Source organism: Talpa occidentalis, unplaced genomic scaffold (genome assembly GCF_014898055.3).
Source record: "Talpa occidentalis isolate TD23 unplaced genomic scaffold, MPIMG_talOcc4v2.1 talOcc4.5, whole genome shotgun sequence".
In the NCBI taxonomy this organism is placed as follows: Eukaryota; Metazoa; Chordata; class Mammalia; order Eulipotyphla; family Talpidae; genus Talpa; species Talpa occidentalis.
In genome coordinates this window covers 7,480,679-7,502,624 of record NW_023604861.1, presented here as the reverse complement: position 1 = coordinate 7,502,624, position 21,946 = coordinate 7,480,679, and the positions used below count along the sequence as shown (strand labels likewise).

The 21,946-nt window shown below is 42.8% G+C and overlaps 1 protein-coding gene across 1 annotated transcript in view; it reads left to right on the top strand.

Annotated features, from left to right (window-relative positions):
- Nucleotides 1–6,028: 6,028 nt before the first annotated feature.
- TM9SF2 (transmembrane 9 superfamily member 2) overlaps nt 6,029–21,946 on the top strand; it is a 48,580-nt gene continuing 32,662 nt past the window's right edge. Inside the window, exons 1-3 of the mRNA XM_037528753.2 lie at nt 6,029–6,407; nt 17,412–17,479; nt 19,105–19,198. Of these exons, the coding sequence (XP_037384650.1) occupies nt 6,057–6,407; nt 17,412–17,479; nt 19,105–19,198 (513 nt within the window). The 5' untranslated portion in view covers nt 6,029–6,056. The remainder of the gene's footprint in view (nt 6,408–17,411; nt 17,480–19,104; nt 19,199–21,946) is intronic.

Below are 21,946 nucleotides of genomic sequence, written 5' to 3'. Positions count from 1 at the left end.
TGTCCTTTGTGTATTTTTTAAAGATTTATTTATTTTATGCATACAAGAACTGGGGTACAGACCAGAGGTGTGGGGGGTGAGAGGATTCACCAGAGACAGAGTGAGAAACAAAACAGGCAGATCTACTGAAATACACTGAGGGGAGCAGCGAGCGAGCCAGGAGAGGTCTGCTGCACTGGGTAGCTCCCTGGCCGGGGATTGAACTAATGCTGCAGTGGCTGTGGTAACTTCATAGGTTGCATCTTAACCCCTTGCACCACCAGGGAGGCCTGGATGGTGTTATCTTGGTGAGAAAATGAAAGCAGCACAGGAAGTGGGGAGCTGGCCTTGCACTCACAGATAAGCCTGGGAACATATCAACAACTTCGTAGAACATGAGCATCATATACAAGACCACTCTGATCACGATCTACGCATACAAAAAAACCCTTTGTAATTATGTCTAAACAACAGACAAACCCCTGAACATTGCCCAAGCCACAAAATGACCAACTACAGTTTCTTTACCAATTACAGCTTTAGCCTTAGTCTAGCCTCCCTTTTTTCTAGGTACCAGTAAGTTGTCCAGTCTTAAGAATTACCCCTGTTTTCTTATAGCATCCAACCCTTTAATCATTACTCCAAATTATAAAACACAAGCTCAAATCCTATAAAGTCACTTTCTAATGCCCTTACTGAGAAACCCCATGGTTCCACATGGGGTACAGCCTGCCCTGCTGTATGGAGAAATAAGCCCCACTAGTAACAAATCCAACCACGAGTGTGTTCTAGTTGGCTTGTTGGAAGGTCAATGTCTTTGGGAATCCAGGACAATCCAACACTTTATGATAATTTACTTGCTTGAACAGATAGACATCTCTGGGGTGGATTTATATGAGCCAAGGGTGCAGAAACTGATAAATAAGATTACTGATTTTTTTTAAAAAACCTAAAGGAGTCTGGGCCTCCCCAGTGGCGCAGCGGTTGAGTGCTGGGTTGCGAAGCTGCCCGCAGCCCTGCAGCGCCAGTTCAATCCCCGGCTGCTCCCCGGCCACCAGAGGAGGGTCCCACATGGCGCGCAGACCTCTCCTGCCGCCCGCTGCTCCCCTCAGCAGTGTACTTCGGTCCTTCTGCCTACTCTGCTCCCCGCTCTGGCTCTGGTGAATTCTCTCACCCTCCCGCGCTTCTGACTGTACCCAGTGCTTGTATAAATAAATAAATAAATAAATAAATCTTAAAAAAAAAAAAAAAAACCTAAAGGAGTCAGAAAAGGTAAATTTATACAGACAGACAGCAGATTAGTGGCTGCCTAGGGTTGTGTGTAGAAAGGTGGATTAAACATTAAAGGCCACTTTATTGGGGTGCTATTCCTAACGTGTACTATGGTTATCCTGCATAATTCAGTAAATTTGCTAGAAATCATTGTAGACTTAAGGTTACTTGCAAGGTATACAAATTACACCTCAACAAAGTGTTAAAACAATAATAATCCTAGAGAAGACCAGCAAACATTGAATTCAGCAGACATTCTCTCTGTAAACAAACTATCAACACATAGTAAGCAAAAAGGCTTACATGGTGGACAAAAATTCAGAGCAAGTAGAATTAGCCTGTGACTCCAATACGTGCATCTATGCCACAGAGACACGCCATCACCGCAGATGCGATCTTTGGGCCGGGACACTGTCTTCCCTCAGTGACATTTTGCTCTTTGCCTCTTCCGCTTGTCACTGGCTCTGCAGGCTCATCAATCCCCCTTCCGCCGGCCAACTCCTACATCAATTTATAAATCAATTCTGGGAACCATTTTTTGTCTTGAAACTTAAAAATCTCTCATCCCTCGGTTCCGAATTGCTGTGAGCTGCACTGGTAGCCCGTTGTCCAACGCCTGTTTTAGTCCCAAGTTGCAGTATTTAGATTGGGAAGGAAGGAGACGCTGGATGATTTTCCTCCCTTTGGTCTGTCACCATTCAGCATCAGAAATCCAAGTACAATGAGATGACTTTTGCCCGTATTTGGGCCTTGTATACTAAAAAACTATTCCTTGTAGACCTGAAATTGAATTTTCACGGGGCATCCCGTGCTTTTATTTTGCGATCAAATACAAAGAAGTTGTGGGAAACGCGAAAAACACGCTGCCTGCATTACTTTGGCGGAGAGAAGTGGAAGAAACAAATGCCAGATTAATACGCGTCTTAAATCGCAGTCGCCACATGGGATCTGCGAGGGGGGAGGAGAAAACCGCGTCCACCGAGCCGGCGGCGGGGCCGCGAGGACTCGCCCTTCCAGACAGGGCCGCCGGCAGGGAAGCCGGGGTCGGGGAAACTGCGCCTCTGGTTGGCGTGGGGTCCTCACGCGGGCCCGGAGCAGAGCGGCGCCCGGGTGGGAGGCGCCCCTGGGGTACGGACTTCAACGTGTTACCAGGTGAACCCGCGGGGCCGCTCTCCAGCCACGCCCCGGACACCTGGCGGACGCCAGCGCCAGGTAACCAAGGGAACCCCAGGGAGACCGGATCCGGAAGGAAGACGCTAGCCCCGCCCCCGCCAAGCCCCGCCCCCGGGACCGGCCGCGCGGGATGACGTGTCTGAACTCTGGAGGCGGAAGCTGGGGAGAAGTCGCCTGGGTAGGAGCTGGCGAGGTGCGGCCGGCCGGCCCCGCGCATGCGCAATTCGCGCCCTGGGCGCACCCGGCTGCTTCTGGATTCCCAAGATCGTTTTTATTGCGGAAGGCTCCACTTCTCCGGGTTTTCGCTCATGCTGAGCTCTACTGTTTCGGAGGCTCCGGGGTCTGGAAGGGAGATGTTTGTGGGGGGTCTCCTCGAGCCCCCAGACCTCTGCGGGCAATCATTACCTTTTCGTTTGTAGGAGGTTGATCGCGGCTGGGAAACCTGAGGTTTATTTCAGCCTGAAAGTGCACGATTCTAAATCGAGATCTAGAATTTCTGGGGTCTGGACAGTTGCTGTCCCGTAGTGCTTTCCGGTTACTTGGCCCTCGGAGTTTGCTTTCTGTGCCAGATGCTGCTGTAGGTTCTGGGGATGGAGAGATGTAGGATGGAGAGACGGGCCTTACTCCATGGAGTTTGCATGCAAACGGGGCGGTCAGACTAAACAAATAACCAAGTAATTCCAGGTAATGTTAAGGTGTGGGCTGCCGCGCATAAAGCAGCAGTGTCATAAATACCTATTTAAATATTTTATAAGGTTCCTCTTGCAAGAGTAGAAGCTGAGAGGTAGATAAGGAGGCCAAGATTTTGGCTTGGAATGGGGTAAAGCTGTGGACATGGGAAGAGTTAAGCTCAGCATCCCAGCGGACAGGACTCACTGAAGGACTATGTGGAGTGAAGGTGTTATAGGGCAGGGAGAGGGGCCTCCTCCAGGTCTCCTCCTGGCTCCATCCTGCTTCCTCCTTCTCAGTCTCCTCTGCAGCTTCTTCTCTCCCTGCTCAGCTCCACCCTCCATTTGGGTGGGGCAGGGAACCTGGAACCTCCCCCTTTTCTGGGGACCACCCTGTTACAAAGGAACAAAAATGTAGGTGAATTCCTAGGTTTGGGGCTTGAGAAGCAGAGGGGCAGTGGTGCCTTTTCCTGAGAGGGGGAAAGGAGGAGGAAGGTTGGGGAGGGCACAGTGAAATAATAAAAGTCATTTTGTGACTTTTCTGTTAATGGAGAACATCTGCTTCTTATTATATTGGAAATGCCCATGACTTCAAGTACAAAATATTGTACATTCTTTCCCCAAGCCCAAAGTAGGTGTTCAACCAATACATTAATCGATTTACTGGAAGGAGAGGGTGTGACAGGGCAAACAACATAGACACACTTGTATTGGTGAGGCCCCTGATAGATTGGCTTTTGTTGCAAAAAAAGAAAAAAGGCTGTCATCCTTGAACCAAGCTACGTGCGCAGTACTCGAGTACTCGTCACTGACCTACCGATCTAAGTTGGTCACGCTCAGAAAGCCAAGGTCTGAACCATGACGTGGTTTCACGAAAGAAGTATTTTATTAGTGAATGACACCATGTTGGGCGGACAGCAGAGGCAATACTCAAGAAAAGCTACCTCCACAATGGCAAGGGAAGGAAGGTTATATAGGCTAGGAAGGAAGGTGGGGACATGTGGGAATGGGGAAAGTTTCTTCATTCTCAGGTCTGGGGTGGGGTGGGGTGGTGCCAGTGGGTCTAGGTGTAGTCCACACAAGAGGATTTATAGTATTTCTGGAGTAGTTGCTTGTTTCTGTGTTATCAGTTATGTTCCCCAGGCACTGATATCAACATCCAGAAACAGTTTCCTTAAGCATTAAGGTTCCCATAATCATAGCCCCAAGTAATGCAGTTCAGTGGGTTCTAGGACACAGATGATGTTATTCTTGGCTCAGGTCCCACCACACTTAATGTCCAATTTTTTTTCTCATTTAATATTTACAAAAACCTTAACAAGATGGACATTCTTTTTCTCTCTGCTTTCCAGTTCTTGCTACCACTGGCTCTTGATAAATTAATTTGCAAAGGTCACACATAGCTAGACAGCAGTGGTACAAAGAAGGAGCTCCTAGTGCAAACTTTATAAAAGAACTTTATAATTTATTGGTCTTGCTACCTCCACAGTACAGAAGAGTGGTTCGTAACTTTTTTTGCAGGGTAATAGATTCCTCTGAAAAGTGGATGAACATTATAAACTTTCCAAGGGCTAAGAATGCAAACGCCCAGAAGAACTGAGACAGGATTGCTTGGATCCTGAATTGCTCATTTAGCAGACTTGTCCATTCTTGAATTCCAATCTGGAAATACTCCACGGCTATGATTTCTTGCTATTTAGTCTAAGTTGATGCATTTTTCTTAAGTATTTTAAGTCTAAAGCTCAGTTGAATTGCTTTTCTATCACCAGAAGCAAGTTTCCCTAAATAAATACTAAGAAAATGCACCACACATACGTCTGTGCATAGACAAACACGGATAAGTGACAGGAATTTGCTCCAGAAAAGCCCTATTAGATTGCTACTCCGCTTGAACAACTTCACTCACAGAGCTCTCACGCGTGCCTATGTTCTTTTGCAAAGAGACGTCAGCCCTCCCTTCTATTCGCCTCCTGCCATTTTTCTGCCCAGCTCATTTCCATTCCCCTAAAAGGTCTGTTTATTTTGTGCCATTGCTGTGCCACGAAGAAAGCGCGAGCATGTCTAATGCTCGGAACCGGCCGAGCAAACACCTCTGAGTGGCTGCGGGAGGACTCCCGCCGGATGCTCCCCATGTTTCCTCACACTCCTCTGAGTGGCTGCGGGAGGACTCCCGCCGGGAGCTCCCATGTTTCCTCACACTCCTCTGAGTGGCTGCGGGAGGACTCCCGCCGGGTGCTCCCATGTTTCCTCACACTCCTCTGAGTGGCTGCGGGAGGACTCCCGCCGGGAGCTCCCATGTTTCCTCACACTCCTCTGAGTGGCTGCGGGAGGACTCCCGCCGGGTGCTCCCATGTTTCCTCACACTCCTCTGAGTGGCTGCGGGAGGACTCCCTCTGGGAGCTCCCATGTTTCCTCACACTCCTCTGAGTGGCTGCGGGAGGACTCCCGCCGGGAGCTCCCATGTTTTCTCACACTCCTCTGAGTGGCTGCGGGAGGACTCCCGCCGGGAGCTCCCATGTTTCCTCACACTCCTCTGAGTGGCTGCGGGAGGACTCCCGCCGGGTGCTCCCATGTTTCCTCACACTCCTGAGTGGCTGCGGGAGGACTCCCGCCGGGTGCTCCCATGTTTCCTCACACTCCTCCCCATCTGGACTCTGCAGAACTCGTCCTCGCGGCACCGACTCCGCCTCCTTCACCAAGTACTTTGTGGCGCACGGGTTCTACCACGCGGGTGGTGCGGCGCGAAACCCCACGGTGTTTAGGGGAAAGGAAAGCCGCGAGCCCCGCCGCCCCGCGAGCGGCAGCCCCGCCGCGCCCCCAGGGAGCGAGCGCCGCCCGCCCCGCCCCGCCCCGCCCCGCCCCCCGGCGGCCGGCGGAAGACGCGGAGAGCGGATCCCCCGCTCCGTCCCGGAAGCGCCCGGCGCGGGCCGCGCTCCCACTGAGCATGTGCGGGCGGCGGCGCGCATGCTCCGTCGAGGTCCGGTTCGGTTTCTGTTGCGGGAGCCGCGGTGTCTCCTGGCGCAACCGGAACTCTCGTCGCGGGCCGCGTCCCTCAGCGCGGGCGGCCTGGTCGTGGACCCCGAGCCTCCCCGCCCTGCGTCCCCCGTCGGCCCCTCGGCGCGCCGCCCGGACCCCGAAACGGCCGTCATGAGCGCGAGGCCGGCCGCGTCTCCGCCTCGGTGGCCGCGGCTGTGGCTGCTGGCGCTGCTCCTGCTGGGGGCGGCCCCGGGCCCGCGCCGCGCCGCCGCCTTCTACCTGCCGGGCCTGGCGCCCGTCAACTTCTGCGACGAGGAGAAGCGGAGCGACGAGTGCAAGGTGGGCGCGGCCGGGCGCGGGCGGCGGGGGGCGGCGGGCCGGGGCCGTCGCCGGGGGGCCTGGGGGTCGCCGCCGCCTGCGGGCCGGGCCGCGCGTCTCCCGGAGCCGGGGCGGGCGGGGCTCCCGGGCTGCGCGGAGCGGCCCCCCCCGAGGGCCCGCGCACCCCGGGCCGAGCGCGCGGAGCTGCGGCCGCCGTCGGGTCCTCGGGTCATTCTTTGTTCGCGACTTTGCGCCGCGTCCGGCTCTCCCGGCTCCCGCGGGGCTGTCCCGGGCCGGACGGGCCCTCACCTCGCGGCTCGCCCCGGGGCCTTCTGCGGGGCTGGCGCGGGGTCGCCGCGGCGGGAGGGGCTGCCGGGCCGCTCCCCGCGGGACGCCGGCGGCCTCCGGGGCGGGGGTTCGCTTCCCAGGGTCGGTTTTGCTCGCTTCGCCGGGCAGCCGTGGGGGGAACCGAGTTTTCTTCCCAGGGAAAACTTTGCCTCCCTCCGACCTTTCCACGCCGTGGAGAGTCCGAGGAGGAGCAACAGGCTGCGGGCGGCCGGGACGGGCGCTGTCCGTGCGCGGGTTTCGGGGCGAGAGGCTCGCTTTGACACTGTTAGTGATTTCAACAGTTGCCGCCGTCGTCAGTGCGCTTTTACAGTCCATAAATGCCTTCCCTAAGTTTGCTTGTGTGTTTTGTTTTTTTTTTTTTAAGCTGGCGTTTATTTTATTACTGCGGGCTTTACGGTAGCTGTGAATGTTGAACTTCTTTGAGGGTATTAAAGAAGCTGTTAAATGTTTCATAGCATTTTCCCGTTTTTGTTTAAAAGCTCGCTTGTCTAGAAATGTCTGAGGCTCTTGGAGGCTTAGTCCAGCCAGCAGTGTTTGGAAACTGCACCTCTTCCAACCTGCCGTGCAGGAGGCTTTCACTTTTGGGGAGCCCGTGAATGATGGTGCTTCCCAGTGGGGGGAGAGCCGGACTCCCGCCACGCGGGTTTTTCCACGGATACTTCAGTATCCAGCCTTTGGGACCTCGTGTTTGTTCTTTAAACTTTAACAGCAGTCGTGTGTCCTGTGTTGTATTTTTTTTTTTTTTTTTTTGCGTCACTGAAATTGTATCCCTTGTCTTCTAGGAACCTCAAAGTGAAGGGTTGTAAGCCTATGAACAGATTATTGAAATCTGATAAGTTATGACAGATAGCTGTCCAGAGCGCTCCAGAACAGAAGCGAGGAGACACGGGTGGCCGGGAGCCTTCCAGGAAAGCTGCAGAGAGGAAGTGACACTTGGGAGAACTGAGGAGTGACATGTGCAGGTGGTGGGCAGTTGGCTGGCTGTTGTTTTCTTAACAGGTCCTTCTTTAAGTAGCTACTTGTAAGTTAACTTTCGGCTAATTTCAAGAAGCCTTTTGTATTTTTAATTCTCAAAGGTGTGGGCATAAAGTAGGCAAGGCAGATCTTGTTGTGAGGTGGTTGAGTTTAATCTTGTTGCAGTTGCTCTCACAATCTTGATCAGTGGAAACTTTTTAGGAGAAGAGAAGAATTTACTTCCAGCAGTGTTTCACTGTAGGTTGACTAGCCGGTGAAGAAAATTTCAAGTAAACTTTAATATTTCTGCTCGTAGCTTCCCATAGTAGAAAAACAGTAAAAGGTTTAAATTTTCATCAATTCAATCAGGGCATTAGCAATTTTGTTGTTACTTCATATTAAAGAGTGCAGTCTTGTATACACTGTTCAGAAAAGTTGAAGGGATTTAATTTTAAAAATTAGAAATGGTGATTTTTGAAATGAAATGGAGTAATTTTGAAATGAAATGGAGTAATTACTTCCAGAAGATGCTGTTAGAGTAGGGAAACAGCAGTTGGATGAATTGGACAAGTCATTGACACTGCTTCCATCAGAGTTTTCAGTGGCAAAATAGGAATAATCGTTTACTTATTATATATTCCCCTGGAAAGGTATTTTGCATTTCTCAGAAAAAGTGTATTTATTATTGTTGTGATTTAAAATATTGATAAAGTGTAGAGATGAAATCAGTGTATCTTTCTTTTTTTTTTTTTTTTTAAGATTTATTTATTTATTTATACAAGCACTGGGTACAGTCGGAAGCACAGGAGGGTGAGAGAATTCACCAGAGCCAGAGCGGGGAGCAGAGCAGGCAGAAGGACCGAAGTACACTGCTGAGGGGAGCAGCGGGCGGCAGGAGAGGTCTGCTCGCCATGTGGGACCCTCCTCCGGTTGCCGGGGAGCAGCCGGGGATCGAACCGGCGCTGCAGAGGCTGCGGGCAGCTTCGCAACCCAGCGCTCAACCGCTGCGCCACCGGGGAGGCCCTAAATCAGTGTATCTTTCTTTAGCACAAGTGTGATCTATATATTGATAGTATAGTCTTTACATGTACTGTAAAATCCATGTCCAGTAGTAAGCTCACTGTGTATATTGAAAGGCAGTCAAAAGAATTCTGAGGATTTGGTGATTTTTCACCTTTTAAAATTATTTTATGTTCAGTTTATTGGCAGAGAAAGCAAATCAGGTGAACATAAAATTTTGTTTATATTTCTCTAACCTCTGATTTATTAGCCTTCATAAATAGTGTGTTCTGTGGCTTTTTTTTTTTTTTAACTTGGTATCGTTGCGTATATACACACACATTTGAGTATCAACATAGTGCACATTCTTACTGATTTTGGTGCTATGTAGTATTTTATTAAATTTTGTTGAACCATTTTTTGCTTGACATTTAGATTGGTTCCAATTTTTCTCTATTGTAAATAGCTTTGCTGGAATATTTAGGCGGAATTATTTGTATTTTTGCAGATATAGCATTACATCAAAGAAACGATTTTATTGTTTTACTTAATATTATCAGGTTTGATTTACTTGCCATTAGCTAAACTAAGTTTTATTTATCAATTTAATAGTTATGTGATAGTATCTAAAATATCTTTTAATGTGGCATTAACTTTCATTGTTATAGACGGTTCTCTTTTTTTCCTTCTATTTGCCTTCCTTTGTTAGTTTTGGAAACCATAGTAAGAAAAGATTACCACGGTATACCTTTCCTTTAGAATCTATATTTTACTTTTAAAAAATAGTATGTTAATTGCGATAAGTAATATCAGACCCTGATCTGCAGTGGATATCTTCACAGGGTAAACTGCATTTCTAATCTATTTTATAGAACTTTTGACCATTTTGGTTAACTGCTTCATGTTCTTTAACTCTAGATTGAGTCTTAAATAGCTGAGTGGCATTTGATGGCTAATAACTGAAAATTAGCGAGCAATTTACCTTTGTTGCTTTTAACTTTCAAGTAATTACTGGCTTGTCACGTAAATTTAGACCTAACACCTAAACTCTCCAAAACATCTGCCAATTTTTTTTACAGTTTGATGTGTAGATCTTTCCTTAGATGAAAGATTAAGATTTTCTTTTCCTGTGCACTAAGGGAAAATGACCAAATACATGCCCTGGTGGGTTGCTCCCCCACCCCCTGCCCGTTTTCAGATAGGTTAACAGCTTTCTGATTGAAAGGAAACAGTCAGAATCATACTCTTAATTCCTTTCTTTGTAGTTATTTTTATAAGCTTTTTATAAATTACATGTAATTTTCAGGACAGTTTTCTATAAATATGGAATAAGTGAAATTCAAGAGAACAGTTTCTCTGAACAATGAATGTCTGCGTCCACTTATTTTAACCCAACCACAGAAACACATGAGGATTTTGAAATAGTTAAGTAAAAATAAATTTACTTGTATATTTATTGATTTATGTGGTATATATTTAGTGATAATTTCACATTCCCCTAGTTTTTCCTGAAATGAGAACACATTCTTAGTTTCTGGAAATTGATCAGTGTATGAGTATACCAGATATTGTTTCCAATACAAAATATGGCATTGGAAATAATCTGAAGTAAAGTCAGACTTGTGCTCTGGTATCCCACACCCTCAACACAGGCACACAGACAGACATAAATTCTGAGTCTGGTCTATGCACTGTCAAAAGAAGAACCCAGTTCCTCAAGCTCTTTACTTCCTGTTCATCTAGGGTTGTGGGTTTTTTTGTTTATTTTGTTTTGTTTTATTTTGTTTTGTTTAATCACTTGTGCTCTCAGTAAGTGTGTAGTTAATTGTAGCTGCTTGAAAGTGTTTTGCAAGGTCATTCTCTGTTGCCATTAAAATCAATTATTGATGAAAGGCTTTGGAGGAGATTGTGAGATTTTTTTTTTCTTCTCACCTATCAAACGTATTTATTATTATTTGCTTATAATGATAAAGACTAAAATTTGTGTACCCTGTGCCAGATTAACATTTGTTAATCCTCAGAACAGCCCTGTGATTTTTAGATGAAGAACTGACACTGGGTAAGACCTGTGCTATTCAAGCATGCACAGCTAGTGAATTTGTACTAGATAGTAGTGAAGCCAGGATGCAAACCCACGAGTCTCTGCCTTCAAGGTCTGGATTCTTCCCATGTCTGGCCACTGTTGTACCTTTCACACACTGAGTGCTTTCTACCTTTTCTGCCTTACCCAGGAGATGCCTGACGGCTCATGGTTCTGGACTTCCACAATTAATGCAGTTGTCAACAAAAAACTCTTCATCTATGTAATCAATTTTTAAGTAGTCACATTTAATATTGATTCCTTTCACATAGTCTAAAATCAGCAGTTCGTTTTTCAGTGAGGAAGGAAGAACCTTAGTATTAGGAGATCATCTTCTAGATATTGCTGGTCAGATAACGCCATTGCTCATGAACATGCCATTCGTGAATTCTAGAGTTTCTGTTGGGGTTTTTTATTATGCCTGAGTACAGACTTCCCTTCTTCAGAATTTTTGCCCCTTTGGACGTCTCCAGTATTAATCAGTTGAAATACTCACAGTTTTCCCCTTATATGACTGCTTTGGTACTCAAACCCTTTAGTAGCAGTTACTTCGTTTGCTCCTAGTGCTAAGTCACATTTCTTCACTGAGATTTCTTTCTACAGTGAAAACCAGTTGTATGTGTCATGTTTCCTGGGACTGATGTGATAGCAGTTGGGGTAGAATAAAAGCAGAAACAAAGACAAGGAAATAGGGAAAAATGCAATCCTGTGGTTTTGGCCCGTGTTCCTTAAAGCATTAAAGTAATGTAATTGTGACCTACGCTGGGATCAGAGGTAGAAGGAGCCAGATTAGAACTAGAAATAAATTGTACATTTGAGTGACAGTAGTACTCTAGATAAAATCATTTCCATAAAAAAATTTCTGGAGATTACAATCTCAAGATCATAATGAGATTATGATTTTCCTGAATCTTGCCTTGGGATTTATTTGTAACTACCTTAAAATGTTTAATTTTGTCACAACTTTCATGCTTCTGGTAACTCAGTTGAGATGGTTTGAAAGTGAGAATGTGAAATAAGTAACGTTTAAGACCCTTTCAAGCCATGTCAGTGATATTTTGGAATTGACTATGTCTATTTAACACACATTTCCAGGACATGGCACTTAGTTGACTTTTAGGTGGGAAATAGAGAAGATATTTAGAGTCAAAATTGATCAAATATTGCCCTTGTACAACACATTGTTAGTTTAATAAGAAAAATTAATTCCATAGAGATTTGGTAGCTACCCCAAGAACACATAAATGCCATTTTTCTCTTTTTCTTGTGTGTATTCTGTGTTGCCCCCTTCTGGATTATGAAAACTTTGAAGGCCAGTGTTCATATATTTGTATTATATTAGTCACAGTGTCTGGTACAAAACATTGTAGGCATTAAGTAAATTGTGTGGATTGAATGAATTTCTTGTGATTTTTTTTTTCAGGATTTATTGTTATGAATGTTCTTTAGTTTTCACATTAATTGCAAATTCTATTTCCCCTACCTAACACTTCTTTTGTCTGCATCCTTGTTGCTTTAGACCATCTTTCTGCACTAAATTAACACTTTCATCTTTATTTCTTACTGCTGTGATTTATTCCATTGCTTCATAATAAGTCTACTCTTAACTTTGAAGGCTTTTCTTTTTCCAAATTTAATTGTGACAATTTCTAAATTCAAAAAGTTGAAAGACTAGTATAATGACTTCCTGTATATACACCTAGACCATATCTGGAGCCCACAGCTGTTTATATTTTTGTTTTATCTGTGTGTATATTTATGTTTTTTAGGGATGAATGCCATGATGTTTGTCACTTATGTTTATGTGTTTCAGCACTAAGCCCTTCATGAAATCGCAAACACAGTCTCATTACTTTTCTAGGTTTTAACATTTGCTCTACTGCCATTTTGAGAACTGAGAGCTACTGAAATTAATTAAAAGTGATGATAGCAGTAGTTGGCGTTTACTCACTTTCTTTGAGTCAGCAATCCAGATTTTGAACTCATTTCTTTGTTTTAAAGTAGAGCAAGTAATCCCTAGCTCATGAAGTTACGATGAGAATTGCACTTGATTATTATCTTCCTCTTAATTTGACTATAGCCAAGAAAAGAGTAATGAACAGGCATAAACAGGTTTACTTTAATGTCCTTTAATGGGAGGGGTAGAAGATGGAACTCTCCTCCCCCACACACATACAGACCTCAGGGTTATATTTATGTTAATAAGTGTTTGGATTCTGCAATATCCAGAAACTGAACATTTTCACGGTAGATAACAGCTATGCTAATAATTTTGTCTTTTAACTTAGAGTTAGAGCCTCCCAACTGTGGACAGATTTCTGCAATGTTTTCTACATTATTAGTACCTCAGTCATTCCTTATATTCAGAATTACTAATTTCCTAAAAGACACATTATTAAGAATAGGCCTAGATTTTAAAATGAACTCACAGTCTGACTCCATACTTCCTCTACTTCTGTGCTGTGTGTTAAAATCAATTTTGCCTTTAAATGAAAGATTTGTGAGAATTATTATTTTTGGATTTTGCTATTTTGGAAATTTTGTGGACAGTCCTTGATGATTGTAGACATCCTTATAAATAACAGAGCTAGCCCCAAATGTGCTTGTTAGATGTCGGTAACACCTTTGCTATTAGGAGTAGAAGTTGAAGCTACTTCACCAGATCAGGAAAAGTTCATGATGAAGTAAATTTAATTTAATGGAGATTTGATACTAAATAATAAAATGCTAAGTGTAAATGGGTAAAAAACTAATAATATGCAAATAAGAAAATGAGGGGGAAAAGTGTTTGGGTCTTTGGGCTATAGGCTAAAAGGGAGGAAAATGCGTTAAATCTGTTAAAATGACACTAAATTATATAAATAGTAGATTAACATAGTTTTTGGAAGAGAAATTTTCTTGACTTCTAAAATTATTCAGAGACTTATTGTAGGCTTACAGGGAGCCAGTCAATTTGACTTCTAAAGATTTGATAAGATTGTTTTTGAACAAGGTTAAGTTGGAATGAAAGTAGTGTTTAAGGGAGGGGTGGAGCAGACAGTAAGTACATGGGGGATGGTCCCTGGGGTTTCCAGGACAGGTGCTTGACACGCACTTGAACCATAAATTTAGCAGAGAATGAGTGTGAAATGTTTTGGTTTGCTTAGTAGTATTACACATAGTAAAGCTGATGGGCGTATATTCCAGAAGCCCTCTTAAATGTTCTGAGAGAGAGCAAAAAGTTGTAAATTAATTTGTTGGTGGACAAGTTAAGAAAGACTATTTGAAGTGTTTGGGAATTTTTGCCCCTGACCAGTTACAATTTTGAGATGATGAGCTCTAAGCTGTCAGGAATGGAACATAGAAAAGAGATGAGTGTCATCTTCTTCAAGAGATGAAGAATTTATGCTTCTGGCCAGAAAGGCTGATGAAATGCCTAATGTCACTCTATGCATATGTGAAACTGATTTCTACATCTTGTAATTCTCCGTGACGTACCTTTAAAAAAAAATATACGAGGAGGGCGAAGTCCTGAGAAAAGCAGCTGGCGTGATCAAGGTGATACATGATTCAAAAGTAAGACCTTTCAAAGGAAATATACCCACCCATTAGCAGATGGAAAAAACCTGTACAGTAAGTTTATATGCCATCGAACAGCTTCCTAACATTTTTCACATAGCATCAGGTCTTGAACCCTGTACTCTTTAAGATGTGAATTAAAAGAATATTGAAAAATATCTACAAACAACCCAAGGGTCAGCTGCCGATGGGTACGTTCTACTTGCAGCCTGGTTTTTTAGTGTCCTTGAGCACAGAATTGTGTTTATATTTTTAAGTGATTGGGGGCAGGGGATAATAATTAGTGGTGAGTGAAAATCAAATCTTGTTGTCTAAATAAAGTTTTATTGGACTGTATTCACTTAAATAATGTCTATGGCTGCTTTCACAATTATTTATATAATTTGTGATAGAGATTGCATATCCTGCAAATCAAGGAAAAGCTTTCTACTCTGGGATGGACTAACAATATAAGAGTTGTTTTTCCTGGTAAAGAAAAGATGGTGATGACCAGAGTAAAAATGTTAAGTATATGAAAAGGGCATATAAGTATTACTAGGAAATATTTTATTCTTTTCCATTACTGTATTGTTCAATATGGAAGCCATTAGCCTCCTATGACTATTTAAATTTTATTCAAAAGTAAATAAAATTTTAAATTCAGCTCTCTTCAGCCACACTGATCACACTTTAAGTGACCAATAGCCATGTGTGGCCGGTGGTTACTGTATCTGATGGTGTAGAAGTAATATTGGACACTGTAGAATGGCAGTAAATACTTACATAGTACTTTTTGTGCCATGCACTGTTCTTGAATTTTCTCAAAATCTGCTTGAGCAGAAATTACTGTTACGAACTCTGTTCTATAGATGAGAAAACCAAGGCACAGAGTAGTGAAGAAACTGGCCCAAGATCACACAGCCAGTAATGGTCAGGGGCAGGATTTAAACCCAGACAGCCTAGGTAGCTTCTGAGTTCCTATTCTTAATCAGTTGTACTGAGCAAGGCTTGATTGTAGCACAAGGGATTTTGCCTGTGTGGTGAAAATGGGTTTTACAGATTTTGAAACTGAGAACAGAAAGCTGCATAGAATATAATAGCGACATTCCTTTCTAGGAAGAAAGCTAAAGTTCTGAGCTGGATTATTAGCCTTTTAGGACATTTTAGTCTTCGTTAAAACAGATTGCTTGAGTTTTGACATAACTTTATAGCAGTTTTGATCCCTTCTAATTAGGGAAAATTATTTTGTTAGAGAAGTTCATCGCCTAGGAATTTTGCATTTTATAACAGTTGAATATGTTAGTGTTAATTAGGTAAGCCTCTCAAGTTGCATTATCTTTTTAGCTAACATGACCAATGATAATCTTGAATATTTTTTAAAGATTTATTTATGCATACAAGAACTGGGGTGTAGACCAAAGATGGGGGGTGGTGAGAGGATTCACCAGAGACAGAGTGGGGAGCAGAACAGGTGGATCGACTGAAATACACTGCTGAGGGGGGCAGTGGGCGAGACAAGGAGAGGTCTGCTGCGCCATGCAGGTCACCTCCCTTACCAGGGATGGAACTCATGTCACAGTGGCTGGTGATAGTTTGATAGCCCTGTGGCTTTAAACCCTCTGCCACCAGGGAGGCCCCCTTGAATATTTTATACAGGAAAGGCAGTTACTTTTTTGTGTGTTTGAGACAGTGTTGCCATTGCGCTGTCATTTCTTTTAAGTAGAATTTTCTTGCTTGCCAGTGAGGCTGTTTTCCAGTACTACCTGCAAAGGCCTTCCTTTGTGTTTCGTGGATATCGGGTTATCATTTTAATGGGTGAGCAGTGTAGTTTTGGCATTCCCTAATCCAAAGTATTTGGGTTTTGTTTATGTTACAAATATGTAGGACTTTGGGTGTAAGACATTGTTTGAAGTATTTGTAAATACTACTAGCTCATTTAATTTTCATACCCCTCTGAGAAAAATACAATTATCCCAATCTTGCACCAGGAAACTAAAGCACCCATGAGGAAACTTAGATGTTAAATAATTTGATCAAAGTCATCAATAATAAGCAGTAGAACAGGGATTTGAACTCACCCAGACAGGACCCAGAGTCTGTATTCTTGCCATCAAGTCACATTTTGGGGATGTTAAAGTATCAGAGGACTGCTGGCAGAACTAGTGAATGGGATGAAAGTGGCAAATGTGTCTTTATGCCTCTTAATCCCAGAGTCCAGAGGTAAATGTCTCAGTGGAACTCTAATATACTTGGCCCAGAGGTGCAGCTCCTGTGTGATTGCACTGGTTAGCACCGAAAATGCTGCAGGGCACAAATTACTCTCCGACTTCCTCAACTAAAAAGTTCTGCCTTGAGTCAGGGTACTCCTATTAAGAGAATGAGCATGTTATTTTGGGTCTTGTGAAACTTCAAGTATAAGTTAGAGAAATGAGGGGACTTGAGTAGGAAGGGGTAGCTTTCAATTAGCCCTGTCTCCTTGGAACTTGATAGTTTCTCTCCCCTCCTCCATTGTTGAACTTAGTCTAAGAAAGAGTTAGTCTTTCTGAATGCCTTCAGCATCTTTGTACAGCAGTTCAGCATTCTCAAATTGAGCAAAGCAGATTTTAAAGTTAGATCATGTTGTCAGTATGTCTCCTGTCTGCTTAAGTGAGTACTCATGTACATGGGATTGTACTTCCAGTAGAGTTCATCTAGAAATTTATTGCCTACTGTCAACATTTCTTGATTGCTATTGCTGTGAAATGTTAAAAAATAGTTTAAAATTTTTTTGCTGCAGAATGAAATGCTGAATTTGGAAACCAGATTTTTTAAAAAACGGCATCTATATTGATGTGATGAATGGTTTAGATAAAATATTTGATTTTTTAGAAATGTTATAACTTAAAAAACACTTAGAAAATACTGGAGACAGTTACAACTCTAAAAATTATTTTGGTGTAATTTACATGCATATAGATTCATTCAATTGATGTATTTATAAGAAAATTCTTTAAATTGTCTCGGATATCATAAAAGTTCACATTTCAAATTCCTTTTCAGTTCAAAGCACAACTGAAGTTTTCGTCTCTAGTTGTTTATATTCTAATTCTGTGTTTCCTTATTTTCAGGCTGAAATAGAACTATTTGTTAACAGACTTGACTCAGTGGAATCTGTTCTTCCTTATGAATATACTGCGTAAGTTTTTTGGCTTGGTTTTTGCATAAAATTTTATGTGATTCATCAGAATTTTTACATTCAAAACTTGAATTTTCCACAATCCATATGCATTTTAAAAATGTACAAGTCCTAAAAACATTTTTTAAGGAATATTCTTTATTTCTAAGAAAATGTGAAAGGTGATCTTTTTATATTGCTTTACAGTACAACAGAGGTACTAACTAAAACAGTGGATTTCCTTTTTTATCTGACTGGACAGAAAAACCTTTTTTCTTTTAAGTTTTTAATTATTAAAAATACCACACATTTTAAAACAAGATCCTGGTCTTATATAATAAAAGTTCCTAAAAATAATTACTTGATGTTTCTCTTCCATGTTTTTTTCCTGCATATTCTGATATGTACTTAACAATCATACCCTTTTTTTGTCTTTAAAGTACGTTCATAGTATTTTATCTGCACCTTATTTTTCTTACTGAAGCTATTGTGGGCATCTTTCCATGTTAATACACAACTAAGCTACTTCATTCTTTTATTCCTTTGTAGAGAGCATACAGATCCAGATATGATTTGTCACACTAGTTCTCTCTCTATGAATATGTATTTCCCTCTTTGATACTATAAAAAACACTGAACATTTGTTAGTCATTTGACTATATCAAATATGGTATAAACCATAGTTCCTGAATTTTAGTTGGTTTCTAAATTCCTCTGGTATCTAAGTTTTGGGGAAAAATATGTGTTTTCTGTAAAAAAATAAAAAAGTACAGACAGAAAAATAAGACTATCCTGTAAGAATCCATGTGCCTGAACATGTATGAGGGTACAAGACTCATGAATGGGTAACTGTTGGATGCATAATGCTTTATGTAACTATTGGATGCATAATGCTCTTCCTAGTTTTTGTTTGTTTTATTAAATAAACATCTCTTCAGTCTTTGTGCTTATTCTTGGGAAACCTCAGTGGTGCTCTTATGTCAGTAGATGAGGAGTCTTTATTTGGGGTCTCGCTCGCCTCAGTTTTTTATTACCTGAGATGTCCCTTCGTCTTAGGAATGTAATCTGGAGCCATCACTGTGCTTTACATATCATTCCAGGTGTCCTTTAACTTTCCATAATAAAACTGAAGTCAGGTTTAAACAAAGCTTTGTTAAAATCTGGTTAGTAATGCAAGGAAATGAGAACAGAGGGCTGGAAGTAAGTCAGACCTGACTGCTAGTGTTGGGATGACCTGGCCAGTGTATTGAGATGAGATATAAACCCTGACAAATTTGACACATCTTCTGAAACTGTCATTATTAAGTAAAGATTTGGATTAGAAACTTAAAAGGGGATAAATTATATAAAATCTACTTGAAAAATAAAGGTGTAACAAAAACACATTATGTGTCAATTTTTTAAACTCTGAAATTTATGTCTTAAAAGACTTTTTTAGCAATGAATGCATTCTAGGGCATTGGTTTTGATTTTTTTTTTTTTTTAATTGGTGAGGTGTGGTATATGGAACTTGGATTGTGAATATATTTCTTCTTCTACTAGAGCTGCTAGAGTGATCATTATCTAATATGCCCTCAAAATTGATGAGGGGTTTGCTGTGTCATTGTTTGCTTTTATGTTTAAAAACTTAAATATTTCCCCCCCAGGTTTGATTTTTGCCAAGCCTCAGAAGGAAAACGCCCATCTGAAAATCTTGGTCAGGTGTTATTCGGGGAAAGAATCGAACCTTCACCGTATAAGGTTTGTATTCAGCTTAAATAAAAGTTATTTAGTTGCGTCTTTCTTTTTCCCTAACAAAAAAGCCTGCAATAACTTAGCGCTCATTGCTAAGGAGGAATTCATTTCTCTTTTGCAACCAGGAATCCTTTCGTAGGTTCCCACTTCTTATGCTGTGTCATGGATAAGTTCGTCTTAATGTCTGTGCAGCCTGTATTATAAATAATAAGGTAGCAGTCTGAAGAACCACTCAGACCCTGCCTCATCTTATGGGGACCTGGCATTCAGCTTCAGTCATGCCCTCGCTGATCTACATCTCCACCCACCCAGCCCTTTGGAGCAGTAGTCATAGATTTTTCTCTATTAGCAAATGCAGCACTATGCCCCAGGACTTAGGGGAACTATCCTTTTTGATCATTGAAAGTATATTTGGAGGGCCTCCCTGGTGGCTCAAGGGTTAAGACGCAACCTCTGAAGCAATCCGCTGCCACTGTATCACGAGTTCGATCCCTGGCCGGCCAGGGAGAAACCCACATGGCGCAGCAGACCTCGCCTGCTCTCCTGATGCTCCCCTCAGCAGTGTATTTCAGTAGATCTTCCTGTTCTGTTTCCCACTCTGTCTCTGGTGAATCCTCTCACCCTCCGCAGCTCTGGCCTGTACCCCAATTCTTGTATAAAAATAAATCTTTAAAAACAAAAAAGAAAGAACGAAAGTATATTTGGAACATCTTTGATACATTTTGAGACATCAGTTAAACCAAAGTAAGCACAGCACAGGATATTTTCTTCATTATATGTACTTAATCATCATCCAGACTTGTTCTATCTTTCGAACCTGTTGTCTTTTAATAAAAGCCTATTCTTCTGTATTGCACAGTTGCTGCGTCAATTTATATCTGCGCTCTTGCACAGTGAATACCAATCTCCATAAAATTAAACTAGTTTATAATAATGTGTCACTATAAAAAAATTAAATGGTACAGAAGAATATAAAATGAAAAGTAAGTCTTCCCTCCAGTTCCACATCAGTTTCTAGTTAATCTTTCCTGAAATTTTCCATGCATTTACAAGCTATATAAATAAGATTAGAGAGACTTATTTATATTTTAGCACATTCTGCAACTGTGCATTGTTCTTTTAACATTCTCCCTTCGGCATCTCTCCACATGAGCATATTCATTTTATTTTATTTTTTTAAAGATTTTTTTTATTTATACAAGAACCAGAGCATAGGCCAGATGTGCGGGAGGGTGAGAGGACCCACCAGAGACAGAGCAGGGAGCAGAACAGGCAGACTGACGAAATACACTGCTGAGGGGAGCAGTGGGTGAGACAGGAGAGGTCTGCTGCGCCATGGGGGATTCTCAACGGCCAGCCGGGATCAAACCTGCGCTGCAGACGCCGCGGACAGCCTCACAGTATGGCGCTCAACTGCCTGCACCACCAGGGAGGCCCAGAGCATATTCATTTTAATGGCTTTACTTTATGCCCCTACTTGACAGTTCTCCCTTTTGGCATCACATCCTCCTCATCTGTGGCTTGCACCCCATGGTTAGCCACCTCTCCTGCTTTCTCACTAAGCACTCTCATTTTGTCTCTCTTGGCATTTATTAACTGGGTAGCTACTCTGCAAATCCTCAAGGCTTGGTTGGTCCCGCTAACCATCGTACTTCCTCCAGCTCTGTACCCAAGCTGTGAAGCACTGGGGGGAAGATGCCGGTATTTTTTAAAAAAATTTTAAAGACAATAGATTTAAAGGTCTAATTAAATGGAATTACTGGGGAGGAAGAACAGGTGTATAGACGCAGGGACTGGCATTGAGAAGAGGAAGCATATTGACTGTGTAGCATCTCCCTGGTGTGATATTTTGAAAGATTATTTGGGAAGTAACTGCATTCTTTATGTAGCAGAGGGTGACTTTCGGGCATATTACAAATCAAATTAAAATACTCCTGTGGTGTTTCAGCCTTATCTTTCTGTTTACTTATCCCTGAGCCTCGAGAAATGATGGAAGAGAAGAGCCTCAGTAATGCTCTGAACTTGAGGGGCAGCAGGCATCTCTAGAGTGAATGTCTGCGCAGGACAGACAACGGCAAACAGGATAGCTAGCCGCAAGCTCAAACCCACGGAGAAGTTGTGTCCATTTGGGGCACTCTTAACGGCAAATTGCTTACTTAGTAGGATCCCATTTAGGGTGCATTTATTTATGTGTAAAGACTGTGTCTTGCTTATGCTTTTAGTCCCAGTGCTTTTCAGATTTATTCCTTTGTCCTGGAAATTGAGGTGAAATAGAAGAGCAGGAGTACTTAAAAATCCTGGTGGCGCAGGCGGTTGAGCTCAGTGCTGTGAAGCTGTCCGCGGCCTCTGTAACGTGGGTTCGATCCCAGCCAGCCGGCGAGAATCCCACATGGCGCAGCAGACCTCTCCTGTCTAGCCCGCTGCTCCCCTCAGCAGTGTTTTTCAGTCAGCTGCCTATTCTGCTCCCCACTCTGTCTGTGATGAATCCTCTCACCCTCCCATGCTTCTGGCCTGTACCCCACTTCTTGTATGCATGAATAAATCTTTAAAAAATAAAAAAATAAAAGTACATTTAAAAGAAAAAAACCAGGAAAGGGTGCACATCTAACATCCTGGAGGTTCCTAAATGTTTTTACGATGAAGACTTTCCCTAAAACAAATTCCTGAAGCCCCCAGGATCAGGATACCACAGGAGTTTCTTAAGACCAAGGCACATAAGTGGGCAGAAACATGGGGCTAAGAGATCAGATTGTT